General features: G+C 36.5%; 1 protein-coding gene across 2 annotated transcripts in view; it reads left to right on the top strand.

The window, feature by feature from the left end:
• PRKD1 (protein kinase D1) overlaps window positions 1-24,234 on the top strand; it is a 348,017-nt gene extending 323,783 nt beyond the window's left edge. For both annotated transcript variants that reach the window (XM_032180176.2, XM_058429789.1), the window contains 5 exons: window positions 1,484-1,645; window positions 2,170-2,268; window positions 3,528-3,795; window positions 22,830-22,915; window positions 23,732-24,234. In XM_032180176.2, coding sequence (XP_032036067.1) covers window positions 1,484-1,645; window positions 2,170-2,268; window positions 3,528-3,795; window positions 22,830-22,915; window positions 23,732-23,950 — 834 coding nt within the window. In that variant the 3' untranslated portion in view covers window positions 23,951-24,234. The remainder of the gene's footprint in view (window positions 1-1,483; window positions 1,646-2,169; window positions 2,269-3,527; window positions 3,796-22,829; window positions 22,916-23,731) is intronic.
• Window positions 24,235-24,775: the final 541 nt, after the last annotated feature.

Genomic DNA, 24,775 nt, shown 5'->3' with positions numbered 1-24,775 from the left:
CGGAGCTCCTGCTAGCCATAGCCTGGCTCTATATCCAGTTGATGCCAGGCTTTCCTTGCAAATGGGTAGCGAGAGGACAACTACAACAATGTAGACCCACCCACAACCCCTTCTGCTGCTCACCACCCAGCATCCATCTGTGAGGTTTCTGAACAGTGAGCCATTTCAGGTTTTAAATTTCATTTTACATACAATTTTATCACTGAGATTTTTTTTCTAAAATAAAGAAGCATTTAATTTTTTTCTCTCTTCAGCTGTTAGCACATTTAAGTTAGTTCCTGCTTTTTTTGTTTAGGTGGTTTTTGTTCATGATGATTTTTTCTTCTCTTGCTCATTGGGATAGAGGTGGAACATATAATTATTTTTGTGATGTTAGGATTTGTTGTTGTGCAGAGAAAAAAGGTAAAGGTCAAATGATCAAAGGCATTTGTTGATGACCCAGAAGAACGTTCAGATTTAAGCATTATTACAAGAGATCATCTAATGCTAAGCGTAATTTTACTTGACACATGTGGCAATTAATGTGTCAAGCAAAATGCTGCTTACCATTACTAGTCATTACTTTATTGTGGAAATACAGTAGTCCCTTGGTATCTGCTTGGGATTTGTTCCAGAACCACCAACCCAGATATCAAAATCCACGCATACTTACATCCCACATTTGGCTCTGCAGAACTTCCCTGTAGGAAAAGTCGGTCTTCCTTATCCTCAGGTTTTTGGATCCTGCAAACACTGTATTTTCAATACTCACTTGGTTGTGGATGCAGAACCCACAGATACCGAGGGCCAACTGTACTTATCGAAAAATACCCACATGTAAGTGGACCCACGCAGTTCAAATTTGTGTTTCTCAAGGATTAGCTATATTTATTGTGTGCTTGAAAACAAAGCAGGTAGGATGGTATTGTAGACAAAGCACAGGCTCACTTTTTTTTTTTTTTTTTTTTTTTGCTGATTTTATGATCTTCACTTAGTATAAGAGTTTCTGTCAAAAACTGCAGCCTCCAGTACCAGCAGCAAAGCATTTCTAAAAGGTTTTGACTAAGGTACTTAATCAGTGCATGGCCCGATGCATTGCATGTATAAATTTCATCTTTACTACATTAGATTTCTACCAATTGTATAGAAATAGCCTAGTATGCTTAGTTAGGACAATATGTTTAATATTGGGGATGATCCTAAGAAATTCTAGATTTCTCAATATGGTATTCTAATTAAAACCTAATTAGCAATTCGCTGTGCTAGAACTTGGATTTTTTCACATAGAAATAATTTCACTATGCATAGAAAGTAAAGATGTATTTTTTGGAGACATTAGAATTTCAAAAATATAAGGCAGCACATGTGGAATGTAGAGGTGTTAAAAATCTTAAGTGTGGGTTTCTCTATAGCTCTAAGCTTGAACAGTTTTGTATAATCAGCGAGCTTGCCAAACAGTATCAAAAAACTCATTTTCTTCAAGTGCTTTATTTATCTTTAATAGAACCTTCATCACCCTGGTGTTGTAAATTTGGAGTGTATGTTTGAGACGCCTGAAAGAGTGTTTGTTGTTATGGAAAAACTCCATGGAGACATGCTGGAAATGATCTTGTCAAGTGAAAAGGGCAGGTTGCCAGAGCACATAACGAAGTTTTTAATTACTCAGGTAAGAAATCAATTAGAGACAGAAAAAATACAATATTTAATATCAAATGTTATCACTGTTTAACTACAGCTTTCTAGCCTTGTTGTTTAGTCCCTACCTCCAAACTACACTAGAAAAGATTGTAGTGGCTTTATTGTATTATGTGATTTATATCTATATTAATCAGAGTCCACAGTGTACCAAATTAGTAACATGTTTGCAGGTCCATGTACTCAAACTTTTCATGAAAATTTAAAATGTACATTGGTTTAGTTTTGGTTCTTTGAGAATATTTAAGAATGGGTGTCCCTGTTAGATGTAGGTCTTTTATCTACATCTGTCTTGGCTGCTGTATGAATACCATCATATGGTAATTTTTTCATTGAAATTTCTTTAGAAACCTATGTTAATATAGCTCATTTCAGTGTCTTTAACATAAAGAAGTTTGAATGTACATTGTCGGTTTTGGCCTTTTAACTGGTAGAAGACATTTTGAAATTAATAAACTGGAATGAAATTATTTTGGTGATTTTTCTTCTTTATAGATACTCGTGGCTTTGCGGCACCTTCATTTTAAAAATATCGTTCACTGTGACCTCAAACCAGAAAATGTGTTGCTAGCATCAGCTGATCCTTTTCCTCAGGCAAGTATAAAAGCCTCTCTCAGCAAAAAGCCAGTTGGCAGCATTGCTGGCTTCCACGTAGCATCTTATCACCTTCCATTTTTCCCTTAAAACCTTTATTTGTTTCAAGTGTTTTCTATTGATTTTTATTGATTTGTTACCTTCTTCTACCTTTGAGACTATGGCCTTGTTACTCTGGCCTTTTGGTGAAGCCTGACTTAATTGTACACAAAAGTGCTTTCTCATACTGCCTTTTGGCTTTTCCAGAAGTGGCCTGAGAGTGACAACACTTGAGAGTCCCAGAGATGTTACCCGCTCACTAATGGGCAAGATATTAAACCTCACTGTTGTTCTCAAGGACAAGGGCAAAACTTTTTTCCTTTCCTCAACTTAGAGAATGGGAAACCAGCTATCTCCACGGGGAATTATAGGTCCGAAGTGACTTGACAGATGTGACTGTCCTGCCTTGCTTCCCTAACACCTTCCAGTCCTGCCCATATATGTGCCAGTGCAGAGCTAATTTTGAGGTTTATTGTGGATGACATGACACATCTCTGTACTTATCCTTCATCTTCTACTCATAATAAGCCCTTGAGTGAAGGTCACTTCCCAGATTTGCATAATGCTTTCCTGCCTTGTGTATAATATTACCCTCTTCTGAGTACACTTATCTTCATATTTGTCTCTCGATTTCTGGAGGAGGGAGACTGTTTTTGTTTTTTCATTTATTTTTATTTTTTATTTATTTTATTTTATTTTATTTTGAGACAGAGCACTCTGTTGCCCCAGGCTGGAGTGGAATGGTGCAGTCCCAGCTCACTGCAACCTCTGCCTCCCAGGCTCAATCAATCTTCTTACCTCAGTCTCTCAAATAGCTGGGACTATAGCTGCACACCACTACGCCAGGCTAATTTTTTAATTTTTTGTAGAGATGGGGGTCTCACTATGTTGCCTAGACTGGTCTTGAACTCCTGTCCTCAAGCAATCCTCCTGCCTCAGCCTCCCAAAATGTTAGAATTATAGGCATGAGCCACTGCACCCTGCCAAGGGAGACTGTTTAGATGATATTTTTATGAATGAAAACATACTTTTATATCACTACATAAACCGCTGTCTTCAAATACCTAAAATGGAAAATAGCTATTACTTTAAGAAATCCATATCATTTAATGTAAAGGTAAAGTATTTAAAATATTATGGTTGTATCTGGCGAATCTGAACTAAGACACACAGACACACAATTGCGAACAGAGTATTTCTGCAAATCCTTTCATCAACAGGTGAAACTTTGTGATTTTGGTTTTGCCCGGATCATTGGAGAGAAGTCTTTCCGGAGGTCAGTGGTGGGTACCCCAGCTTACCTGGCTCCTGAAGTCCTAAGGAACAAGGGCTACAATCGCTCTCTAGACATGTGGTCTGTTGGGGTCATCATCTATGTAAGCCTAAGCGGCACATTCCCATTTAATGAAGATGAAGACATACACGACCAAATTCAGAATGCAGCTTTCATGTATCCACCAAATCCCTGGAAGGAAATCTCTCATGAAGGTAATATCTTCCATTCAAAAATGATAATGATCTAATCCTTATGTGTTTATGTTATTAGTTTAAATTAATTTAATTGTAAATTATTAGCTTGATAAATGCTCATTGTAAAGTGCCTACCAGAGTGGAGACACAAAGACACGAATTAATTTGGGTGGGACACATACACATAACAGAAATTTGGTTATAGATATTAAGAAGTAAGTGAACAACCGACAGAATGTATTTTGGTACATTTCATTAGAACTTATAAATATTTATACCTTAATATAATGGTAATGAATTATTAGTAAGGGCTTACTTATATGTGCCTAGTTCTGTGTTAAAAACTTTTAAACTATTATCAACACAAGAATGTTATGACATTGATATTTTAATGATCATATTACATATATTAGTATACCAAGTTCTTTGTCTACTGGTTTTCTCTGTGTGGCATTAAAATATGTATAATATTTTACTTGGCCATTCCCCTGTAATTTTTAGATTGTTTCTCTATGTTTAGTGTTAGAACATCCTGATGTATCATTCCTATATATCTCTCTGATGATTTCTTTAGAATAGATTGCCTTGACAATGTTGCATTGTTTAGAGTTATATTCTTAATAAATATTTCCTTCCTCTTAAAGGAAAAAAGATTGTTTAAAAGAAATTGCAGGGGCTGACAGGGCAGAGAAAGTGACTCATTCAGTACTTTGGAAAGGAGTTCCTCCATTAACATTCATTGGAGTGTATCTAATTCTCATAAAAATTCCATAAGATAGGTGTTACTATGATGGCCATATTTCAAGTGTGGATCACGAGGTCAGAGGTTCGAGACCAGCTTGGCCAGTATGGTGAAACCCCATCTCTACTAAAAAACACAAAAATTAGCCGAGTGTGGTGGCATGCACCTGTAGTCCCAGCTACTCAGGAGGCTGAGGCAGGAGAATCCCTTGAACCTGGGAGGGGCAGGTTGCAATGAGCCAAGATCGCACCACTGCTCTCCAGGCTGGGCAACAGAGTGAGACTCCATCTAAAAAAAAAAAAAAAAAAAAAAAAAGTGACACCACTGGTCAAAATACAAAGCTATTAAGTAGCAGGGGCACAATTCACACCCAGGTAGTCTGAACATACTTCCTTTCAGTACTAGCCCTGTGTCTTTTCTAGTTTACAGGCAATATCCAGTTCTAGGTTCATTCTGTTTGTTCGGGCGTTCACCATGTAAAAAGGCTAGTACATTTGTAAACATCTCTTATGTGATGCCTGTTACTGCATATGTTGGTATAGAAATGAGAAAAGAATGCACAAACTGCTTAAGAGAAATTAAGTTATTAGACTGCTATTGGTATTAAATGCCAAGAGCTATCCATTATCAGAGCTTTAAGTTACCATTAGCAACAACCTTTAACATCCTCTAATTAGTTGTAAATCATAGGTAGATGGATATATCTTAAAGGAACCTGTGGCCTACAAAAGAGCTATCATGTGTGCCAAAGGAATAATTAAATATGTTTCATAATTCAACAAAGATGAAAAGTAAAGTGTAATTATGTTTCTTTCCCAGGAGACAGAGAGAATTATCAAATAACCTTGTGACCAGTACCCTTGTTAGGAAACATTACATCTAAATAGAGCTAACCATTATGCTTGATATTGCTCATCTAGAAATCCAGTAAAATAACTCGATCCTGTTATCAGAATGCAAATCCGAAATACCACTGAAGCCAATCAGACACTTTCCTGTTACACAGGAATTTGGGTGTGGGGAAATAACCTTCATGTCTTTAAACCCTTTTTCTTGGAGTAGTGGAACAAATCATGCCCCTGTCTCTTCTTTCGTGAAAATTTGACTTGCTATGTAGCTATAGCCTATTAAGACAAAACCTATTCATGCCAGAAATGAATAGTTATAAATTATGAACTTTTAATTATCAGTAGTAATAGACACTGGAGGACTAGATATCAAAGGCTCAGGAAACACTTGTTGGGAAATCACAATATACGTACGCGGTAGGTAATACAAAAGTAGAGGACAGAATATCAGATGTGCTTCAAAGAACTTGAATGTTAGTTGGGGAGATGAGTTATGTGATGTTGGATAAAATGATAATATATTTCCTTGAATTGTTACCTAGGTGGAAAATCAGGGCCTCCAAGTTCAGGGGAAGGAGAATCACTTTGGACTTTACCAGTTAGGACTCCACTTTCAGAGGAGATAGAATTTAGGCCATTCTTAGTGAAGAATGGAAAGAAAGAGACATAGCATTTTAGCAAAAGGGAATTATACAGGATAATTCAAAAGGCATTTATATTTGACTAGGAAGTACACATTTTACTTGGCTATAGAAATGTCTAAGCACTAAAAATTTCCTACCACTCAGATGAAGTGATATGGAGACCAGCTCAGATGGGTGATAGAACCCTCACTTTTCCAAATGACTCAGTACCTCCTTATGGCTCACTCTTGCCTTAGAGGCACAGGCATTATACTGTTTGTGAACTAAAGCTCTGGATGGCAAAAAAAGTTATCTAGCTGCTGATGTATGAACAGAATTCATGCTTGAATATGGAGAAAAAATTAGTTAAATTACATCATAATATCAGTTAAGGTGTCACAAAAGTAGTTACTGGCCCAGGTTCTATCCCATTATCTTATTGAGAAAAAATAATTCCATCATTATGAGTTACAATGGAGTTGAGACCAAATAGTTTTAATTTTAAGCTTGTAGGACCTGACAAACACACCAGCAAAACTATTAATCATATCTGGTACAGGGTGGTCACAACTGATATTAGATCAATTTTTAGTCTCAGGATACTTTAAACCACACCAGAAACACTAAGAATCCAGATCCAGGGAAATGAAAACCCAAGCACCTCCATGATTTTGACAAAGATAAAATGTCAACAGTCGAGTAGTTTGAGATAGAGAGTCCTATCTGCCATTCTGAGTAGTCATCACTTACCTTCTTTTGGCTTCAGTTCCTCATCTGTAAAATGGGAAATGATCCCCACCTACATAATGAGGTTTTAACAAAGATTGAATGAGATAAAGGGTATGAAAGGCATCTATAAAGGCAGGCGTGGGGTGAACCAAGAATTTGCATCAGAAGGACAGCAGAACACCAAGCACTTGCCCTGGCTGCTAACCAAAGATTGATCGTATCATTTTAGAAACGATGTGCAGTGTTCTTTGGACATATTGCTAGTTGTAATGTATTTTTTTTCCTGGCATGAAAAAGCAAATGAAAATGTGATAAGGTAAGATCTTAGTAACATGCATAGATGTGTCAGAATTACAAATTTCTTTATTATGTATTTTTTCTGTTAGTGTAGATGTTGACTTGATACAATATAATACCTATATATTGGGGTGCTTGAGTAGTCATTGCACTGCTTGATCCTCACAACAGTCTTCTGATAAGTGATTTGCTTTAGTCTCTGCATTAGACCGAAACCAAAGAGGTTTCATGACCTTGAAATCAAGGGCTTAGACTGGAAATCATTTATAATTTGTCTCCATTCTTTACACTATACATTGTTGTATACCAAAAGGGTGCTTATTTCTTATGGTTTGATATTTAGGAACCTATAGAAATATTTTACTCATTAATTATTCCTGCTAAGATTTAATAAGCTGAGTACTGGCATTCTGGATATATGCCTGCTAATACTTTATGAATGAATTAACAGGACTCTTATGTTTAAATAACAGAAACCTATCTCTAACTTAGGCAAATAAGATACTTTATTGGCTCACACAACTGGGAAGTCCAAAAGGTAAACCTCTGATTCAGCTAGATCTTAAAGCTCAAGTGTTATTGTTTTGCCATCTCTCAGCTCTGCTTTACTTTAAGATGACTTCTTAAAGCAATGATACGCTATCAGCTCCAAGCTTATGTGCTACTTAGTTAGTGTCCATGAATCAGAATGGAAGAGGGATCATCTCTCCATAGCTGTAGGGTCTCTGGAAGGGGAACTGATTGGCTATGGTTAACTCCCTTAATACCCAGGGAACAATCATTCGGCAGCCCCAGGAGCCTGGCTCTGATTGGCCATATGGATGATGATGACAACCTCCAGGTGAAAGAAGGAAGTTCCCGCAGGGAAAAGATGCTAGGCTAAAAACAATCGCAAAAGCATTAACAGATGTCCTTATAAAAATAGATGTTTTGTGTGCAAAATAGGTATGATTTGAAAAATGAGAGAAAATTTGAAGAAAACTTAGCAAATGGTGTTTCCAGTAAAATGGAGATAGTAAAATTAATTAAATGTTGAAAGAAAAAATATGAAAAAATATGAATAGCTCACACTTTTACAGCATTTGCCCTGTAGCCAGGCACTATTCTAAACACTCACATGTGAATTCGTTTAATCACCCCAGCCTTTGAGTATTTACTCAAAGGATTGTTTTATTATTGTTTCCATTTTGAAGATTAGGTAATGCAGGCATAGATGGTTAAGTAGCTTGTCTAGGTGGGGCCAGGGTACAAATCCTGTCCGCTGGCTCCAAGGCAGATGCTCTTATCCAGGATATTGACAGCCTCTTGATTATCTTACTAATGGATTTAGCCATGCTGTCACATTAAATTTTTAAAATGCTTTCACAGGCATAGAGCTAGAGTAGTAACACAAATTTTAATAATTTCTAAAAGTACTAGGAAACAGGATCACACTGTGATCAAGAACTGAGTTGCAAGCTGTACCATTTAGTATCTTGGTGATCTCATCCACATTACTTGTTCTCTTAGGTCTCAGTTTTCTTTTCTGATATGGTGATGCTAATTCCTACCTTACTGGGTTATTGTAAGTATTAAATGAGATTGTTCTGGAAACTGCTTAGCACAGTGATTGGCATGTCTATATTAGTTTAAATATTGATCATTTTCCATTTCCCAGTCACATTACAGTCTTTTCTTCTGTCTGTATGTATGTATTTAGTTTTTTATAAATGTAAGCGTTCATATATATAAAACTATAATTGTGTATAAAGATACATAACTGAATGCATTTATGTATAACTTACAATAGTTAAGTAATATAAATTATTATAAAATACATTATAAATGATATGTAACAAAATACTTACATGATATATATAGTTATGCATACATAACCATATAAAAATGCATGCCTACAAATGAAACATTCCAGCATGAATTATATATTTACAAACAGTTGCACAAAAGGAGAGTCTAGCTCATCATGGGGAAAGAGTGTGGGAACATTTCAGTCTATCATAAGGCAGTGTTGTATGTTCTACCATATTTCACTTCATCATTATGGCTGTGTCAGTGGTCATTTGTTATCCTCCAGTATATCCCTCGCTACCCATCAGTAATTAGACATGGTCTTGCTGTCATCTCCAACTTTATCTCATACCGGGTTAGGCTTAAAGGTCAACACATTCATTCCGTTACCCTTCTCAGTTCCTTGAAAGAACTTGTGTACCTATTTTTAAATATTCACTTTAAATTTACTTTATCTATGGAAGGGCAGCTCATTATCGCTTAAACATAATTTTAGATGACCAGGTACGACTAAGGAAAATTGCACCTTATCATTTACCAGTATGGCCCTCCTTTCATTGTATTTTTAGAAACAAGAACAAGAAATAGATCAAGATATCCCTCATGTTTCTAGTGTCTGGTATGTCATAAGGGTGAATCCCAGACAGTGCTAAAAACCCCAGAAAATTGCAAGCAAGACTCAGTCTGTGAGTTAAGAAGTAGGTCGCAGGGGTGTGGAGCTTAAAAATGGAAAATGTAAAAACTAGCTATTACTCAAAACAAGAATATTTGTAAGGCAGGAGATTTCTAGTAATTTTGCCAAAGAGCCTCTTTGATAATGGCTTATTTTAAACAAGGTGTCATGTCCTAGCTATAGATCTATAGCAGGCATTTTTTAACTCTAGCATGCCAGCAGTTAATTAGAGGAGCTAGTTAAAAATGGAAGTTCCCAGGCCCTACCCCCTTAAACTGCTGTTCTGCACTGACAGCATAAGAAGTCCGTGGTCCATGGACTACCCTTTCAAAACCGCTGCTCTGGAGCCCAGATCCCCAGAAATAACTTACAGCTAATAGAGCTCTGAAACAATTTTGAATTCAGTTTCTGATATTCAAAGGTAGATACATTATAAAATTTATAAAATCATTTATAAATTTCTGTCATTTCTAAAATATTTTTGTATCTTTATCATCTTTATCAGATATACAATATCAGGACATGTAACTGGTTCATGTTACAGATTGCCATGAAAATAGTGAGAATAAAAAAAGAAGCACAAGTATCTTTTTTCAGGAATAAAGAAGAAACAACTATAAACTCCAGGGAAATACAAAAATTGTATAACAAAGTTGTGTATAATAAAGATACAACTAACTTATGTGTCATGATTTTTAGCAATTAAAGGAATGTAGGGGCCAGGCGCAGTGGCTCATGCCTGTAATCCCAGCGCTTTGGGAGGCCAAGGCGGGCGGATCACCTGAGGTCAGGAGTTCAAGACCAGCCTGGCCAACATGAAACCCTGTCTCCACTGAAAGTAACAGAAATTAGCCAGGCGTAGTGGCATGCACCTCTAGTCCCAGCTACTCGATAGGCTGAGGCAGGAGCATTGCTTGAACCCAGGAGGCAGAGGGTGCAAGTGCCTCTGCACTCCAGCCTGGGTGACAGAGCCAGACTCTGTCTCAAAAAATAAATAAATAAATGAAATAAAGGAATGTAGGAAAAGAGAATCTCTTTAACACTTAAATTCTCCTTTGGGTATAGGTTTAAAGATTTGGGGTTACAGGCTATAGGAGATATGGGTTATAACCTAGAATTTATCAGTTAATATTTATAAATTATTCCACATATTGCTAATTAATTTTAAGCTTTATATGACCTGTAAACCAAGCATGTCTGAGTTAACTATAATTATGCAAAAGAATATGAATAATGAAACTTCTACAACACCAGGAATAAGGAGAACAAAGAAGTGAAGAGAGCCGTAAAAGCTCTCACATCCACCGAGTTCATAATGGGATTCTGCCAGAGTGAATGAGTGGTGTTATGTGTGTTATGTGTATCATTTAACATAAATTTAACCATCAAAGCTTGAAGTTTTTAATAAATGTCATGTAGATTATCTAATATCCTCCATACTGTGTGCCAGGCACTATTCTAAATTACAAAGGTGGCCAGTACTATAATTTAACCTATCTTGATTAATTGGGAGAAGGAGGAAAACAATAAGATAGAGAAAACTGGAATGAAATTATTCATCTGTGATGGAAAGAAATCACACTTTTTCAAAGTGGTTCTTCTCAAACTATCTGTGATAAAGACCAGTTTTATCTTATTTCAATTTCTAAACATATGGACCAGTACTTTGTAAAATGTATTTAAAATGTGACAGCAATGTTAAGTAGCTATAAAAATTTCCAAAGACTTAGTCTCACTTTATATACTTATCTCATCATTGACTGATTATAAACAATTCAGACCAGGACTGATTCATAGATCACTTTGAGCAGCACTAGTTTAGGGTCAATGAAACAAGTATGGAAGATACTGCATTTATTATTTAGAGATATGGAAATAACTAGAAGAAAAATTTTAAATATTTAAAATAGGTAGTCTCCGGAAAGCAGGTCTAATAATGAAATATAAGAGGCTTTTTTTTTTTTTTTTTGCTTTTGTACATGTCTTGCTGATTTAGATCTTTTATCAGGTGCATGCAATAACTTTCATAAAAAAACTAATAAAAATAAAAGGGCATGGCGTGAAAGATAAATGGAGTAAATAGAGTACAACCTTTCGTAGAACTATAATTCTTCCATGCATGGTCTAAAAAGTGTCTAAAATTTGAAATAATATATAATATTTGTATGTAAATATTCACTCAGGAGCTGTGGATTACAGTTCTTTTTCTGTAATTGCTGCAATGTGACTGAGCAGTTGAAGAAAGATGCAATCTTAAGTCACTAAACTATCATGTCCACACAAAGAGAATAGTCAAGTGTGAAGGTCAAATGAATTCTCTCTTCCTACATTCCTTTATTTGCTCAGAATTATAACACATATCGTAAATGATTCTTCTCTACAGCTGACTTGATTATATAGCTGTTGTTTTCCACAGAGTTTATTCTTAGAGGAAAAGAAATGACAGATAACCAAGCGATATGAATTGTGTAGTTGGTGAAGTGAGATATAATTTGCTTCAGTGCAAGTCGTTTCACTAGGAAAATGATGACAGACCTGTAGCGATGGATTGGAAAGCATTTGTTAGAGTCATAGTACATTTCCATTATCAAATTGAACTGATGTGTTCAATTAGAGACACACAGTAAATTTAAGGAAGGTTAGTAATGGGCCATGAAGATTCCCAGAGAAGTTGCTATTTTTTTCCTTCTGAGTTTTGATATTCCTTTATATGCCATTAGAGAGGCAAACAGGCAGTAATCAACACAGACGCAGCCTCGGAAATTGTCTCACAATGAGCCCCTGACCCCTGCAGACAAAAGATCATTTTCTGTGTTCGCAGGTGAAGTCTGAAGAAGCACCTATTCCCAAGTCACCTGCTGAGTTGTTTCTGCTCAGCTTCAGAGTCACATGGTTAGTTGATATTCTCAGGAATTGAGACCAGACGGGAAGCCTTGACATTTGGTGACACACACACACACACACACACACACACACACACACACACACACACTTTAGGAATAATGCAAAGGCATAGGAAATGCCTTTAGTGCATCACAATCTGATTATTTTGCCTTTAGTGCCTCCAATGCACTAATGCACTAAAGGCAAAATTATCAGATTATGGTGATGCAACCAGTGACACAAGTTTCTTCCACTTGTGTGCTCTGGCAACCTCCACGGTAGTATTTATGCTTCTTTTTTCTGATAAGCACAGCTATAATTTATTCTTCCAATCGGTCTCAATCCTCAACTATACAATATAGAATACACGGTATCTCAAGGCATAGAATGGCTATCATAATATACCACTACATTTATCAAGGCATCTAAATTTTTAAGATATTTTTGCCATTCAACTTGGTAAATTCAAATTAAATTGGTCACAAGTGTGTTTTTTCTCCAGAAATTGGAGATTGAAAAATATAGCCAGTACAAACACAAAGCAAAGCTAAATAAAAGCCTAGCACCATTACCACATGGTATGTTTTCAAAATCCAACAGTGTTCCAGAACGCTAAACACTTAAGTTGGAAGTAGCACTTTACCATGAAAAGGAACCAGCTGTAGGTCCCTCTTTCACAACATATTGTTCAAAACAAAAAAATAACCCCATTGAAAATAAGCCTCGGGTAGATGAGACCCAGAAATCCAATGGTACGAGAAACAAAAGAAAGACAATTGTCATTTTAATAATTAAACTGTGTTTGTAACAGTTTATGAGCCTTGCAGATCCAGCAAGCCTGCTGAATATTAATGAATAGATTGATTTGTCAACATATTAACACACTGTCAGACATAACGGCGTGGAGGAGAGGCGAGGAGACTAGCCAGTGAACTGCTTAAAAATGCTGACTGGGTGCCAGGAAATTTAATCAGAATGGATAAGATAAAGTGAATTATGGTGGTCAGAACCTCCACTGGGGTTTAACATTCTAAACAATCTCAACTTAAGATTTGGTAATTAATTATGTTTAATTTTAATAAAAGAATATTAATTTTATACAGTAAGAAGAAACTTTCCAATTATAAGCCAAAGACATAAAATGACTTGAAAAATATCTACCAGTAGAGTGATTTTTTTACATATGTACCTATGTATACATATTTCAAAATCCAAATAAGGTAATATCTGCAAAGCATGTCCCATTAGGAAAAGAATCACTTATTTTGATAGCAAGTAAAATACAGTTCATGAGATTTTTCTCTAACAAATGATATTTACAGAGAGAAACTGCTCAGAGATTTTAGCAAGCACATTGGCATTGTAAATGCTCAAAATTGGCTGTTTATTTGCCATTCAAAATAGAAATATTTCCTGTATATTTCAGTTACAAAGTTAAAGTTTCACTTCTGAATGTACATCATAGTTTAGTTGAAATATATAACACCTGAGTATGTGTGAAGATGTCTTAATAGAGGATCAACAAAAGTTAAATGTTCTGTAAGTTTGCTTTCTTCCATAACAACAAAGAATAATACTTCAAAATACAGGATGTTAAAAATCTTATCTAACCCCTGTACTGCTCCCAAATGCCAATCCACTGAGTAATTATCTAGAATATTATTAAATTGTTCTAGTGATGGAAAATACACAATTTCATGAGCAGCCCAGTTTCTTTTTAATCTGACCCCAAAACAATGAACAAAAATGTTCATGTATTTATACACACTGATAGAACAAACCCAATCCTTTTCCAAATAAAGACTCATCTCAGAGGTTTGAAAGCAGTCATCATGTCTCCCCCAGCCTTCTCTTCTCCTGCACAAGTCAGTTTTTTCTTCACCCTCCTGTTCACTGTGGCACAAGCACTCTCTGCTTTATCTACGTTCTCGTATAGTCAACCCTCAGGACTGATCTGACTTAAGGGTCAATGAGTCTAATTAACAGTAAAGTGGGCTGGGCATGGTGGCCTGTAATCCCAGCACTTTGGGAGGCCGGGGCAGGCAGATCGCCTGAGGTCGGGAGTTTGAGACTAGCCTGACCAACATGGAGAAACCCCATCTCTACTAAAAATACCAGGTGTGGTGCCTGTAATCCCAGCTACTCAGGAGGCTGAGGCAGGAGAATTGCTTGAACCCTGGAGGCAGAGATTGTGGTGAGCCAAGATCACGCCATTGCACTCCAGCCTGGGCAACAAGAGCAAAACTCCATCTCAAAAAAAAAAAAAAGAGAGTAAAGTGAAACTACTACTTCCCTTTCCTTCATTACTAAGTACACATTTCTGTTAGCACAACATAAAATAATATTTGATTTGGGGATAAGAAATAGGATCATACTGAGTTTACTGTGGATTTAAAACCCAGATTTCATTCTTACATATATTCTTGATAAGCCAGATTTTCCAATTCTGTACTTAGTCCTTTTGAGGAGGTTGAGAGAGAAGGACCTAGAGGACATAGTTTCAGTTGTCTCCTTTAAGTTATTTTACCAGCATGGCCCATTGCTCCAGTCTGTAGTTATTTGGGAAATTATTTGTGTAATCCAATTTGTTTGCTCTTCCTGTTGGCAACTTCTGAGCAGAAATTATCCTTAAACCCTTCTATCTCTGCATTCCAGATACTGAACAAGATGGAGCTGAGGACAGATACCTCTATGATTAGATACCTTTCTGTATATTTATGTCCGTCTATTCAAGGACCCTTTGGGCAATATTAAGCCAGTTTTTAACCACTATCAATGTTCTCATACCTCTAGCTCCTTGCTACTCAAAATGTGGTCTAAAGTCCAGCAATATTGGATTGCCTAGCAACCATTAAAATACAGACTCTCAGGCCCCACCTCAGAACTACCAAATCAGAATCTTCAGTTTAAGATCTCTTAACTATTTTTCATATGTATGTAAAAGTCAGAGAAGCACTACTTAGCACAGTCATGCTCAACTCTAGCTGCACACACTTGCACTTCCGCAAATATTGATACAAATACCAATATCCTCTCCTAAGGATTTTCACTTGACCTTTGGTTTGAGTATCAATATTTAAAAATAAAACTTCCCAAAGGATTTTAGTGTGCAATCCATTAAAATGAACATTGTAAAATAAACATAATCTGCATGGCAGTTACTCTCAGCGTCATTCTGATTTTCTAAAAGAAGTCACTGATCTTATGATCTCTTATATTTTGTAAGGTTGTGATGCTCTACCATCCAGAAATATTTTTAGCCAAAATACACAAACCATATGCCTGGTTCATTGAAATGAAACAAAGTCCAATATGAACATGATCAGAATAGTATAAATATATTTTGATTTCTTCTTTAAATTTTGAATCAATTGGGCTTCAGTTTGGAGGCTGCCGTGTGGGTGTGTTTAAACAATTTATGATTTCCAAGACCATATCCCCAGTTTTCAGGAGGAAATGAAATTGGATGAAGAGCAAAGGAGTAACCATTGATAGAAGAACTTTCTACAGAGGAAAGAACTGAAAAAGGAAAGATGCTGACTCCAGTCTCTAAAGGTCTTGCACTTCATTGGATTCCAGTAATTGACTCCGGAGCGAGTGAGACGATGATTTCCAGTGGCCTTGTTTGCAGCCCGCAGCCTCTGGTTTCAGTCCCTGAGAGGAGCGTCCCAGTTAGTGTTGCTGAGCAACAGCATGCTGGGTTGAGAGCTGGAATGCGAAGGGTTGCAAAACGATTTTTAAAATAAACACACAACTTCCCATCAGCATGAAGCAAGCCGAAGGGAGAGAAGTACTAAGCACTACACTGTGACAGGTGGTGAGGCAGAATTGAAAGGGAAAAAAAGAGAAAACACTTGCCTAAAGGCAAGGAGCTTGAAGGTTGATTGGCAATGGCTCTATCACCAGAATGATTGTTCTCATCTGGCTTCTATTTTGAAAAGATACCTGAATAATTTGGGGCGGAGAGAAGTCGGGGGCGGGGGGGTGGTGGTGGCAGGGAATGTACTGTGTCTTGACAAAAGAGATCAGCCTTGAGGTTTCACAGGTGAGTTCCCGCCTGAAAAATACACATTGTAAAATAAACATAATCTGCATAGCAGTTACTCTCAGCATCATACTGATTTTCTAAAAGAAGTCACTGATCTTATGATCTGTTATATTTTGTAGAGTTGTGATGCCCTACCATCCAGAAATATTTTTAGCCAAAATACACAAACCATATGCATACAATATGGGTATTGAAACTTAGAGCTAAGAAAATGGCGATTTAAATTTCTATTTAATGTATTCAGTCTACCAAATGCTACTTAGCAAGCATTTTTCTAATGCATTATAGTTTAAATATATTTTACTTTATTTATAAAACTTATGTGCAAAAAAATGAATACCCAATCTGTGTGACCTTAAAGGAGCTAAAATCTAATAATGAGAGTGTGGGGAGATAGGCATGTATTGAAATAATAAAAGGAAATAAAATGGGAAATGGAACATGATTGAAAGGTGTGACTTGGGAAACCTATTAAGAATTTAAATATGTCCAGTTACAGTCGTTTCTTAGAGTTTTCTTTAAGCTTCGGATGCCTTTCAGTTTAGCCACAACAATGACACCTGCAAATCTACCTTCTGCATACAAAGAACCTGTTGTATCTACACACTTGGTATTTGCTTTAAAATGGAGAATGACTGCAATATAGTTTGTGCAACTTCAAATATAATTCTGTATTTTGTTGTTATTGTTAGAAAAATGGAATCTATATCGCATTCTGATGGAATGCTTCTTTTCATATTAAAACATAAAGCCCTCTGCACCTGCATATACCATTTAATTTTGTCTTTGTTCAGGTATCCTTGTGCACCTAGCAAATAGGCTACACAGAACTTCAGCTATCCTAATAGCTGCTGAAAGTCCCATTCTGCTAAAAGAGAATGTTTGATAAAATTTTCTCTTTGCTTTCCTGACTTTTTTTTGTCTCTAAACTGATAGGGCAAGGAGAAAAAAATGCTGTACAGGAAGTTAGAAGGAGAGTAACTGTGTTAGCCAAAAATTTATTGTAGCAAAGAAGAAACATTAGATTTCAAAAAATAATTTTTTTATAATTTGTAGGGAACATTATTGTGAATCCATGGCTAGAGACATTTTATAAAGCACAAAACTCTGCTCATGAGAAGAAAATTTAAAAATGGAAATGTACACCATACAATTGTTTAAAATTTTTCCATAAGAAGAGAAAAATAAGACTTCCCACATGCCCGGATGTGGCTATTTAAGAAACTTTAGATTTAAGACAAGGTATTAAAAAGATGGAAGGAGAGGATTAAGCTTAAGCATGAATAAAGATAATAAAATTCTCAGAATAATGTTAGAAAGACTCACCCCCCAGAATAAATGAGCAGGTATAATCAGAAAATAATCATACCACTTTTCGAAAAGGTTGGTGTCATGTTTACTGCAAAAAGAAGGAGGAACTAGCCACTGCCTATTTTACTCCTGTGCCCTTCAGGAACAAAGTAGTGGGAGATGGGGGTACTCAAACTGAGAAAATAGCAGGGGAAGAGGGTACAGGGAACCCAAGAGAATAAAAGATTCTCATTTCCCCTACTGCTTTGGCCCTTGTTCCATCTCTGCTATTTAAACGGCATCTGTTTATTGCCTGAAACCACTGAAAGACCGCACTATGTTCCAATATATTTTACCCCAAGAAACCTAGGTATTTGGATATAGTCCTTTTGCTGTTTTTATAGAAGGAGGTACAGGGTACCAAGAATTTCTGAGGCATTCTTCCCGAAGTATCTCTTTTGCACAGGGCTCCAGATTCCTGAGGGACCCAGCTCCTTGTGGAGCTGCAGGTAAACTGGAGTTTTGGCATTCCTCTACCCTTCCCCACTTGGCACCAGCATGGTCATCTGCAGCTGTGCCAGATTATGACATTTCATTCTGCTCCAATCCTTACTTCCCTCCCTCCCACAGCCAGACCATGTTCCCTTTCTCCTTTACTTTGTTTTTGAGAGGAATTGATAGAATGGCCCAATTTTGTATCTGTCTCCCCCATTGTCCCTCTCCACCAGTCTCCTGCAGTTCCAAAGGCATGTCCTGCCACATTCACTCTAGATCTAAATTCTGAATTTTGATTTTAGTTTTGGAACTGGACTGCAGACCCCAATTGGGCTTTTTTTCCCTCATTGTTGGCTCTCTTCTGGGACTGCTGTGACTTCTCCAGCTTTACTAGACTGACTGACTGTTCCTTTACAACTGGCTTCCCCTTTCTCTTGTCTTAGTGTCTTTATCCTTGATAAATTACACATGGCAGTCTCTGCTGGGAGCTGGCACCTATGGGAAATGGAAGTGTCACAAAAGTGCACTCAATAGCAGCTATGAGATGGGTAAATGTTCAGAGCTGGACACACTGCATATTGAAGAAACTAACAGATGTGCTGTTAGAGCTGTGGTAATTTTTAATAAATCATAGATAAAATGAGAGAGACACCAAGGTATTTAAGACAAGTAGAATTTCTAAAAGGGGGAAAGAATGGATTCTGAAATTATTCAACAAGAAGCTTAGTATTTATCCTTGACAAAATTCTAGAATGAATGAATGATTAAATAGATGATTTGCAAATATTTAGAAAACAAATATTAGCCCTGAGAAGAAAATGACTGAAAGTCAGTATTTGTCAGTGTTAATTTACTTAAAATGTATTATTCCAGAATAACTGCACTTTTTTTAAGTAGGATTACCAGATTGGTAGAATGAGTCTTACCAAGAACCGATGTGTCTCAATGATAAAGCATTTGAAAAATAAATAGCCTAAAATAGCCTTTGGAGAAGATGGTAAATATGAGCTACACAGGAATACTTCTAGGAGGAAGCATTGCCTGCTTTTAAGACTTGCTCAAAGAATAATTAATAGGCCTGGCAATTGGTAATGTGTTTTGCGATAGAGTCAGAAAGCCCTATGTTTAAGTCTTATCCTGAAAAAGTTCTAATAATTGTATTAATACATGGCAGATGGGCTTATTCGGTGTGGACGTGACAGTAAGCTAGGAGAATTAACGATACGAGGGTGTCATACCACATTCAGAGCTGTGATCACAGAGATGCACATACACATATACACACATCCTTGCATTCAAGCACATAAAAGTGTGGTGGAAACTAACTAAGAATTTAATTATCATGACTGTAAAAATGAAAAAAATAGTTAATTTCTGAGATTATTATCCACTTATAATGATGAGTTAACGGCATAATATGGCCGCAGTCTGCCATAGTGTTTAAGAGCACAGGCTTTGAATTCTAGTCCCCCTGGGTTTCAAATTCAGCTGTGTTGCCTAGGAGCTGTCTGACTTTGACCAAGTCACATGGCCTTTTGAAGCTTCAGGTTTTCCTTTTATTAAAACGGAGATTAAAATAATAACTACTTTCAGGGGGTTGTTATAAGGACTAAATAAGAATATGAATGTAATTTTTTTAAAAAGAATGAAAACCCCTCAATCCTAGGCTATATGAATAATATATTTGTGTATAAATCAAATTGGCAGTTAATGAAGAAAATTGGTCAGTGATGATCACTGAATTTTAACAGGGACATTGAGTAAAGCTAGTGAATATTAAAATCGAGGTGTACAGGATGCTGAAAGATCTGAAGGAACTATAGAGGTGAGATTAAGGAGAATGAATCACTGTCTCCAAAGACGTAAAGAACTGTCATATAGAATAAAGTTCTCCATTGCATCTAAAACATAAATAGGACTAATGACAGTAAGTTATAAAAAGAAAACACTTTTTTTTTTTTTTTTTTTTGCTTTGAGTAGGATATGAATTAAAGGTCAAAGATTCAAAATGGTGTGTTGTGTCATGATAGTGTCTGTGGTCTGGGGAGGGGCATGCATGTGCCTTTGCAACTAGACTGTGAGCTTCTTCAGGGTCAGGGCTTGATCAGTAACTGTTTGTTTCCTAAGTAATTGCCAACAGGAATTAAGGAAGATTTGGTGAATGAACAGATAAATGAATGATTTATACATACATAATACATGTGAGACAATTTTATTACATGAATATTGCAGCAATGTAGACATGGACAGTAAAGAGAATATTGGAAGGAAAAAGGCCTCTAGACTGTGTTCAAAAATGTTTAGTAAAACGCATTTTGGATGGTATAGTTAATCCTGGATTGTATACAACTTGATAAATAAAAAGGATGTTTTAAGAGTTCCAGAAAAGTAACAAGCAGAAAAGAATTCTCAACTACAAATGACGGACCTATTTTCTCACTAATACCGTGGTCCCAACATTTAGCTACAGGTGCTAACATTTAATAGTTCATTATTTCTGTTGTGTGCTTCCAAAAGCCACAAAATATATGTATATACACACACACACATTTATTTATACATACACGAATCTCCTCTAATTCTCTCCTTATATCCTTAACCATTTTCTCTTGGAGGTTCTTGTCATTGCCTTGTTGTGCTTATTCAGGTCACTTGGGTTGGGTACTGTGGTGTAGTCAGACTAATGATTGTATGCTTCATTCAGCAGAACAATTTTTTCATTTTCACTTATTCCATTCCCTTCAGACACTTCCAGTGTCCCCTCTGATAGTACTTCCCTCCCCTTTATGCAGTGTGGTTCACTGCTGGGGCCCATTTGGGCACAAACCAGACCTTTTGTTGAGTTACTGTACTCCTGCCTTTCTAATTATAGAATTCAAAACAGAATGAGTGAATTAATGACATGAATTTATTCCCTGCGGTGTCTGGGGCAGCGTAATGCTGCAGCATGCTTGCAATAGCACATAAGCTCTCCCTTCACTCCTTGTCCTCCATTTTTGCCGTGTGGCTTCACAGCAGCAAGAATGGAAGGTGCACTTTACTGACCAGTGAGTAAATCATGTGAATGGATATTTTAAAGCACATGCCCTATGCGCAGTTCACAGAGAGAACTATACTTTTAAAAGCTCTCTGAGAACACATGCTTGGAATATGAAAATGTACTGAGTACTGTATTTCCTCAGGTATCCTAGGTAAGGCAAAAGTGTATAGGCATAGGCAACATCTAAATGTGTGTTGTTGCATTTCATTTCTCCAAATAAATGTTTGATATTTGACTACGGCCCTTCAGGGCAGGCAAATACTTGGAATATTAGCACCATAGAGATATGATTCTCAATTACCAAAAGACTGTAGAAGTCACTTTTCTTTGCCTGACACTGGGAAGGATTCTGATTGAAGGAAGCAGTCTTTGTTCCTCTGGTCTCATGTGACAGTCTGTATCTTCAGGTCCATACACGTTGATGCACACCAAAAAGTGGATTCAAAGCTGCCTATTCAAGGCTTGGTGATTGGGAAAGATGAGGAGTTAATTTTCATTTTCGTTTATCAGCTGCCTGTTTGATTAAGATTTTTGGTAGGAAGAGCCATCTGTCAGACATAATGCCTAGGGTAGGTTAAGGGCAAAAATTAACTCTTTGAAACATAAATGCTTCCACTAGGTTGGCAGATTTCACTAAGCCCTCTTTGGGAAGAAAATGCTAAAATTCAAAAAAAGAAACATGGAAGTTAATTCAAGCATGAGAAGTGTGACGAGATGACTTTAATAGATAATGAACTATTAATGACATATACTGAAAATATAATGTCCAGAAAAGGAGAGTGAGAACTCCATCACATGATACTGTGGGTAACTAGGATGATTTTCAGACTAGAGAACGATGAGTATTACTTTTTCTTCATAAATTACACTCACAGACTCCCCAGTCACAAGCAGACTACTAGGACAGAGGGACTGTGGTTCTAACCCCTCAGAGGACATTTCTTGTTAAATAGACTTCTTTCCTGTCTTCCTTTAGAAAGTCTATGAAGGCTGATATAATTCCAATACATTGGTTATTTTTGAAAGCAAAAGCAAAGTGAAAGCAATTAAAGTGTTTTCTTCTTGGGCTGTTGGTTTTCAGGCTCCAAGTTTATCGTGAGATATGACCCATGTTATGATGTATTTTTTCCATACAAATATGATGTTCAGATATCTGTCATTTAATTCAATACTGTGTGAACCATTGTGTGTATTCAAACGTTCAGCGTGTTTTATAACAAAATTAGTAAATGCTTTATCTTAGATATTTAGTTTTATCCTGCCCATATTGTAAGACATATTTAAATGATGTATATATAAACAAAATTTCTAAACTAAAAAAAATACTAAAGAGTAGACCAATTGAAATTCATATCATACAATAGACTCTAATACTTCTTCCATAATTACTTCCACCTTCTTTTTTTTTTTTTTTAGTATCCAAAATAAAATGAAGGCCAAGGTTTCAGTATTCTTAAGAGGATTTTTATTTTGGTTCTAGTGCCTTGTCACTATGCTGCATTTAACTGTGTGAAATAGCAGATGTGAAATAAACTATAAATGAATTATGCATATGTTACAGATTTGTCATCTATTTTTACTGATAATTTTTTTCAGCCATTGATCTTATCAACAATTTGATGCAAGTAAAAATGAGAAAGCGCTACAGTGTGGATAAGACCTTGAGCCACCCTTGGCTACAGGTAAACAACAATCATTGAGTTTTCTTAGTTGAATGAGCTTCTAAATATTTGTAGGATTTTGATATTTAGAAATCTTTTGCAATAATTTTTAAAGTGTGATTATTCTAATATCAATTTATTTGCTCAAATGCATGCAACTTTGTAGGATTTAATAACAATTTAGTGTTTCTAAACATTTTTCTCTACCAGAATAATTTGACAGAGGAGATACACACACGCATACACACACACACACAGCCGAAAACCAAAAGGCAAAACCAAAAATAAGTAAATAAACCAAGGATCATAACAGACCTCAGAGGACCAGATTTCAAAAGCATCTGTATGTATGATCCTGATAAGTGTACAAATAGATGCCCATCTGGTCATGCACTGTACTCATTTAGAAGCTATATTTTTAAATGCTAGGTTATTATTTATGGAACAAATGCATGGCAAATACAAAGTATATGCATGTGCTTTATTATTTTCACATTGAATTTAAAGTTTAGAAAACTAATACTCTGAAATACTGAAAGATTATTTGTAGGCATTAAATTTCAAAGGAATACCGGCAGTCCTGATTGCTTGACTGCAAACATTAATTGCCCCCTCTTTGATCCCTGCTATCATATAAACAGTATGTATTTCCAAAGGTTAGGCAAATAGGATGGCTTTCGTGCCGATGCTGTCACTTGAGGATGTGTGATGAAAGATTCATCACTGTTAGAGTGGAAGGAAGAGGGTAACTCATAGATTGCAGAAACTGACATCATATGAAACAGTATGTTGAGTTGTAATGATCTCTATGGCAATATTTTGGAATTTCTTCTTCAGGACTATCAGACCTGGTTAGATTTGCGAGAGCTGGAATGCAAAATCGGGGAGCGCTACATCACCCATGAAAGCGATGACCTGAGGTGGGAGCAGTACGCAGGCGAGCAGGGGCTGCAGTACCCCACACACCTGATCAATCCAAGTGCTAGCCACGGTGACACTCCTGAGACTGAAGAAACAGAAATGAAAGCCCTCGGTGAGCGTGTCAGCATCCTCTGAGTTCCATCTTCTATAATCTGTCAAAACACTGTGGAACTAATAAATACATACGGTCAGGTTTAACATTTGCCTTGCAGAACTGCCATTATTTTCTGTCAGATGAGAACAAAGCTGTTAAACTGTTAGCACTGTTGATGTATCTGAGTTGCCAAGACAAATCAACAGAAGCATTTGTATTTTGTGTGACCAACTGTGTTGTATTAACAAAAGTTCCCTGAAACACGAAACTTGTTATTGTGAATGATTCATGTTATATTTAATGCATTAAACCTGTCTCCACTGTGCCTTTGCAGATCAGTGTTTTTCTTACTGGAGCTTCATTTTGGTAAGAGACAGAACGAATCCGTTAAGTAGTTCTGTTTGGTGTGTTCCATTGGTGTTGTCATTGTAAACAAACTCTTGAAGAGTCGATTATTTCCAGTGTTCTATGAACAACTCCAAAACTCATGTGGAAAAAAAAATGAATGAGAAGGGTAGGGAATAAAATCCTAAGACACAAATGCATGAACAAGTTTTAATGTATAGTTTTGAATCCTTTGCCTGCCTGGTGTGCCTCAGTATATTTAAACTCAAGACAACGCACCTAGCTGTGCAAGACCTAGTGCTCTTAAGCCTAAATGCCTTAGAAATGTAAACTGCCATATATAACAGATACATTTCCCTCTTTCTTATAATACTCTGTTGTACTATGGAAAATCAGCTGCTCAGCAACCTTTCACCTTTGTGTATTTTTCAATAATAAAAAAATATTCTTGTCAAAATATGTGTCCACCTCATTGAATTATTTTCATTCATAGTTCACACTAGGATTTTCAGGCCAACTAG

Source organism: Hylobates moloch, unplaced genomic scaffold, assembly GCF_009828535.3.
Source record: "Hylobates moloch isolate HMO894 unplaced genomic scaffold, HMol_V3 SCAFFOLD_16, whole genome shotgun sequence".
Classification (NCBI taxonomy): Eukaryota; Metazoa; Chordata; class Mammalia; order Primates; family Hylobatidae; genus Hylobates; species Hylobates moloch.
This window is presented reverse-complemented; position numbering and strand designations above follow the sequence as displayed.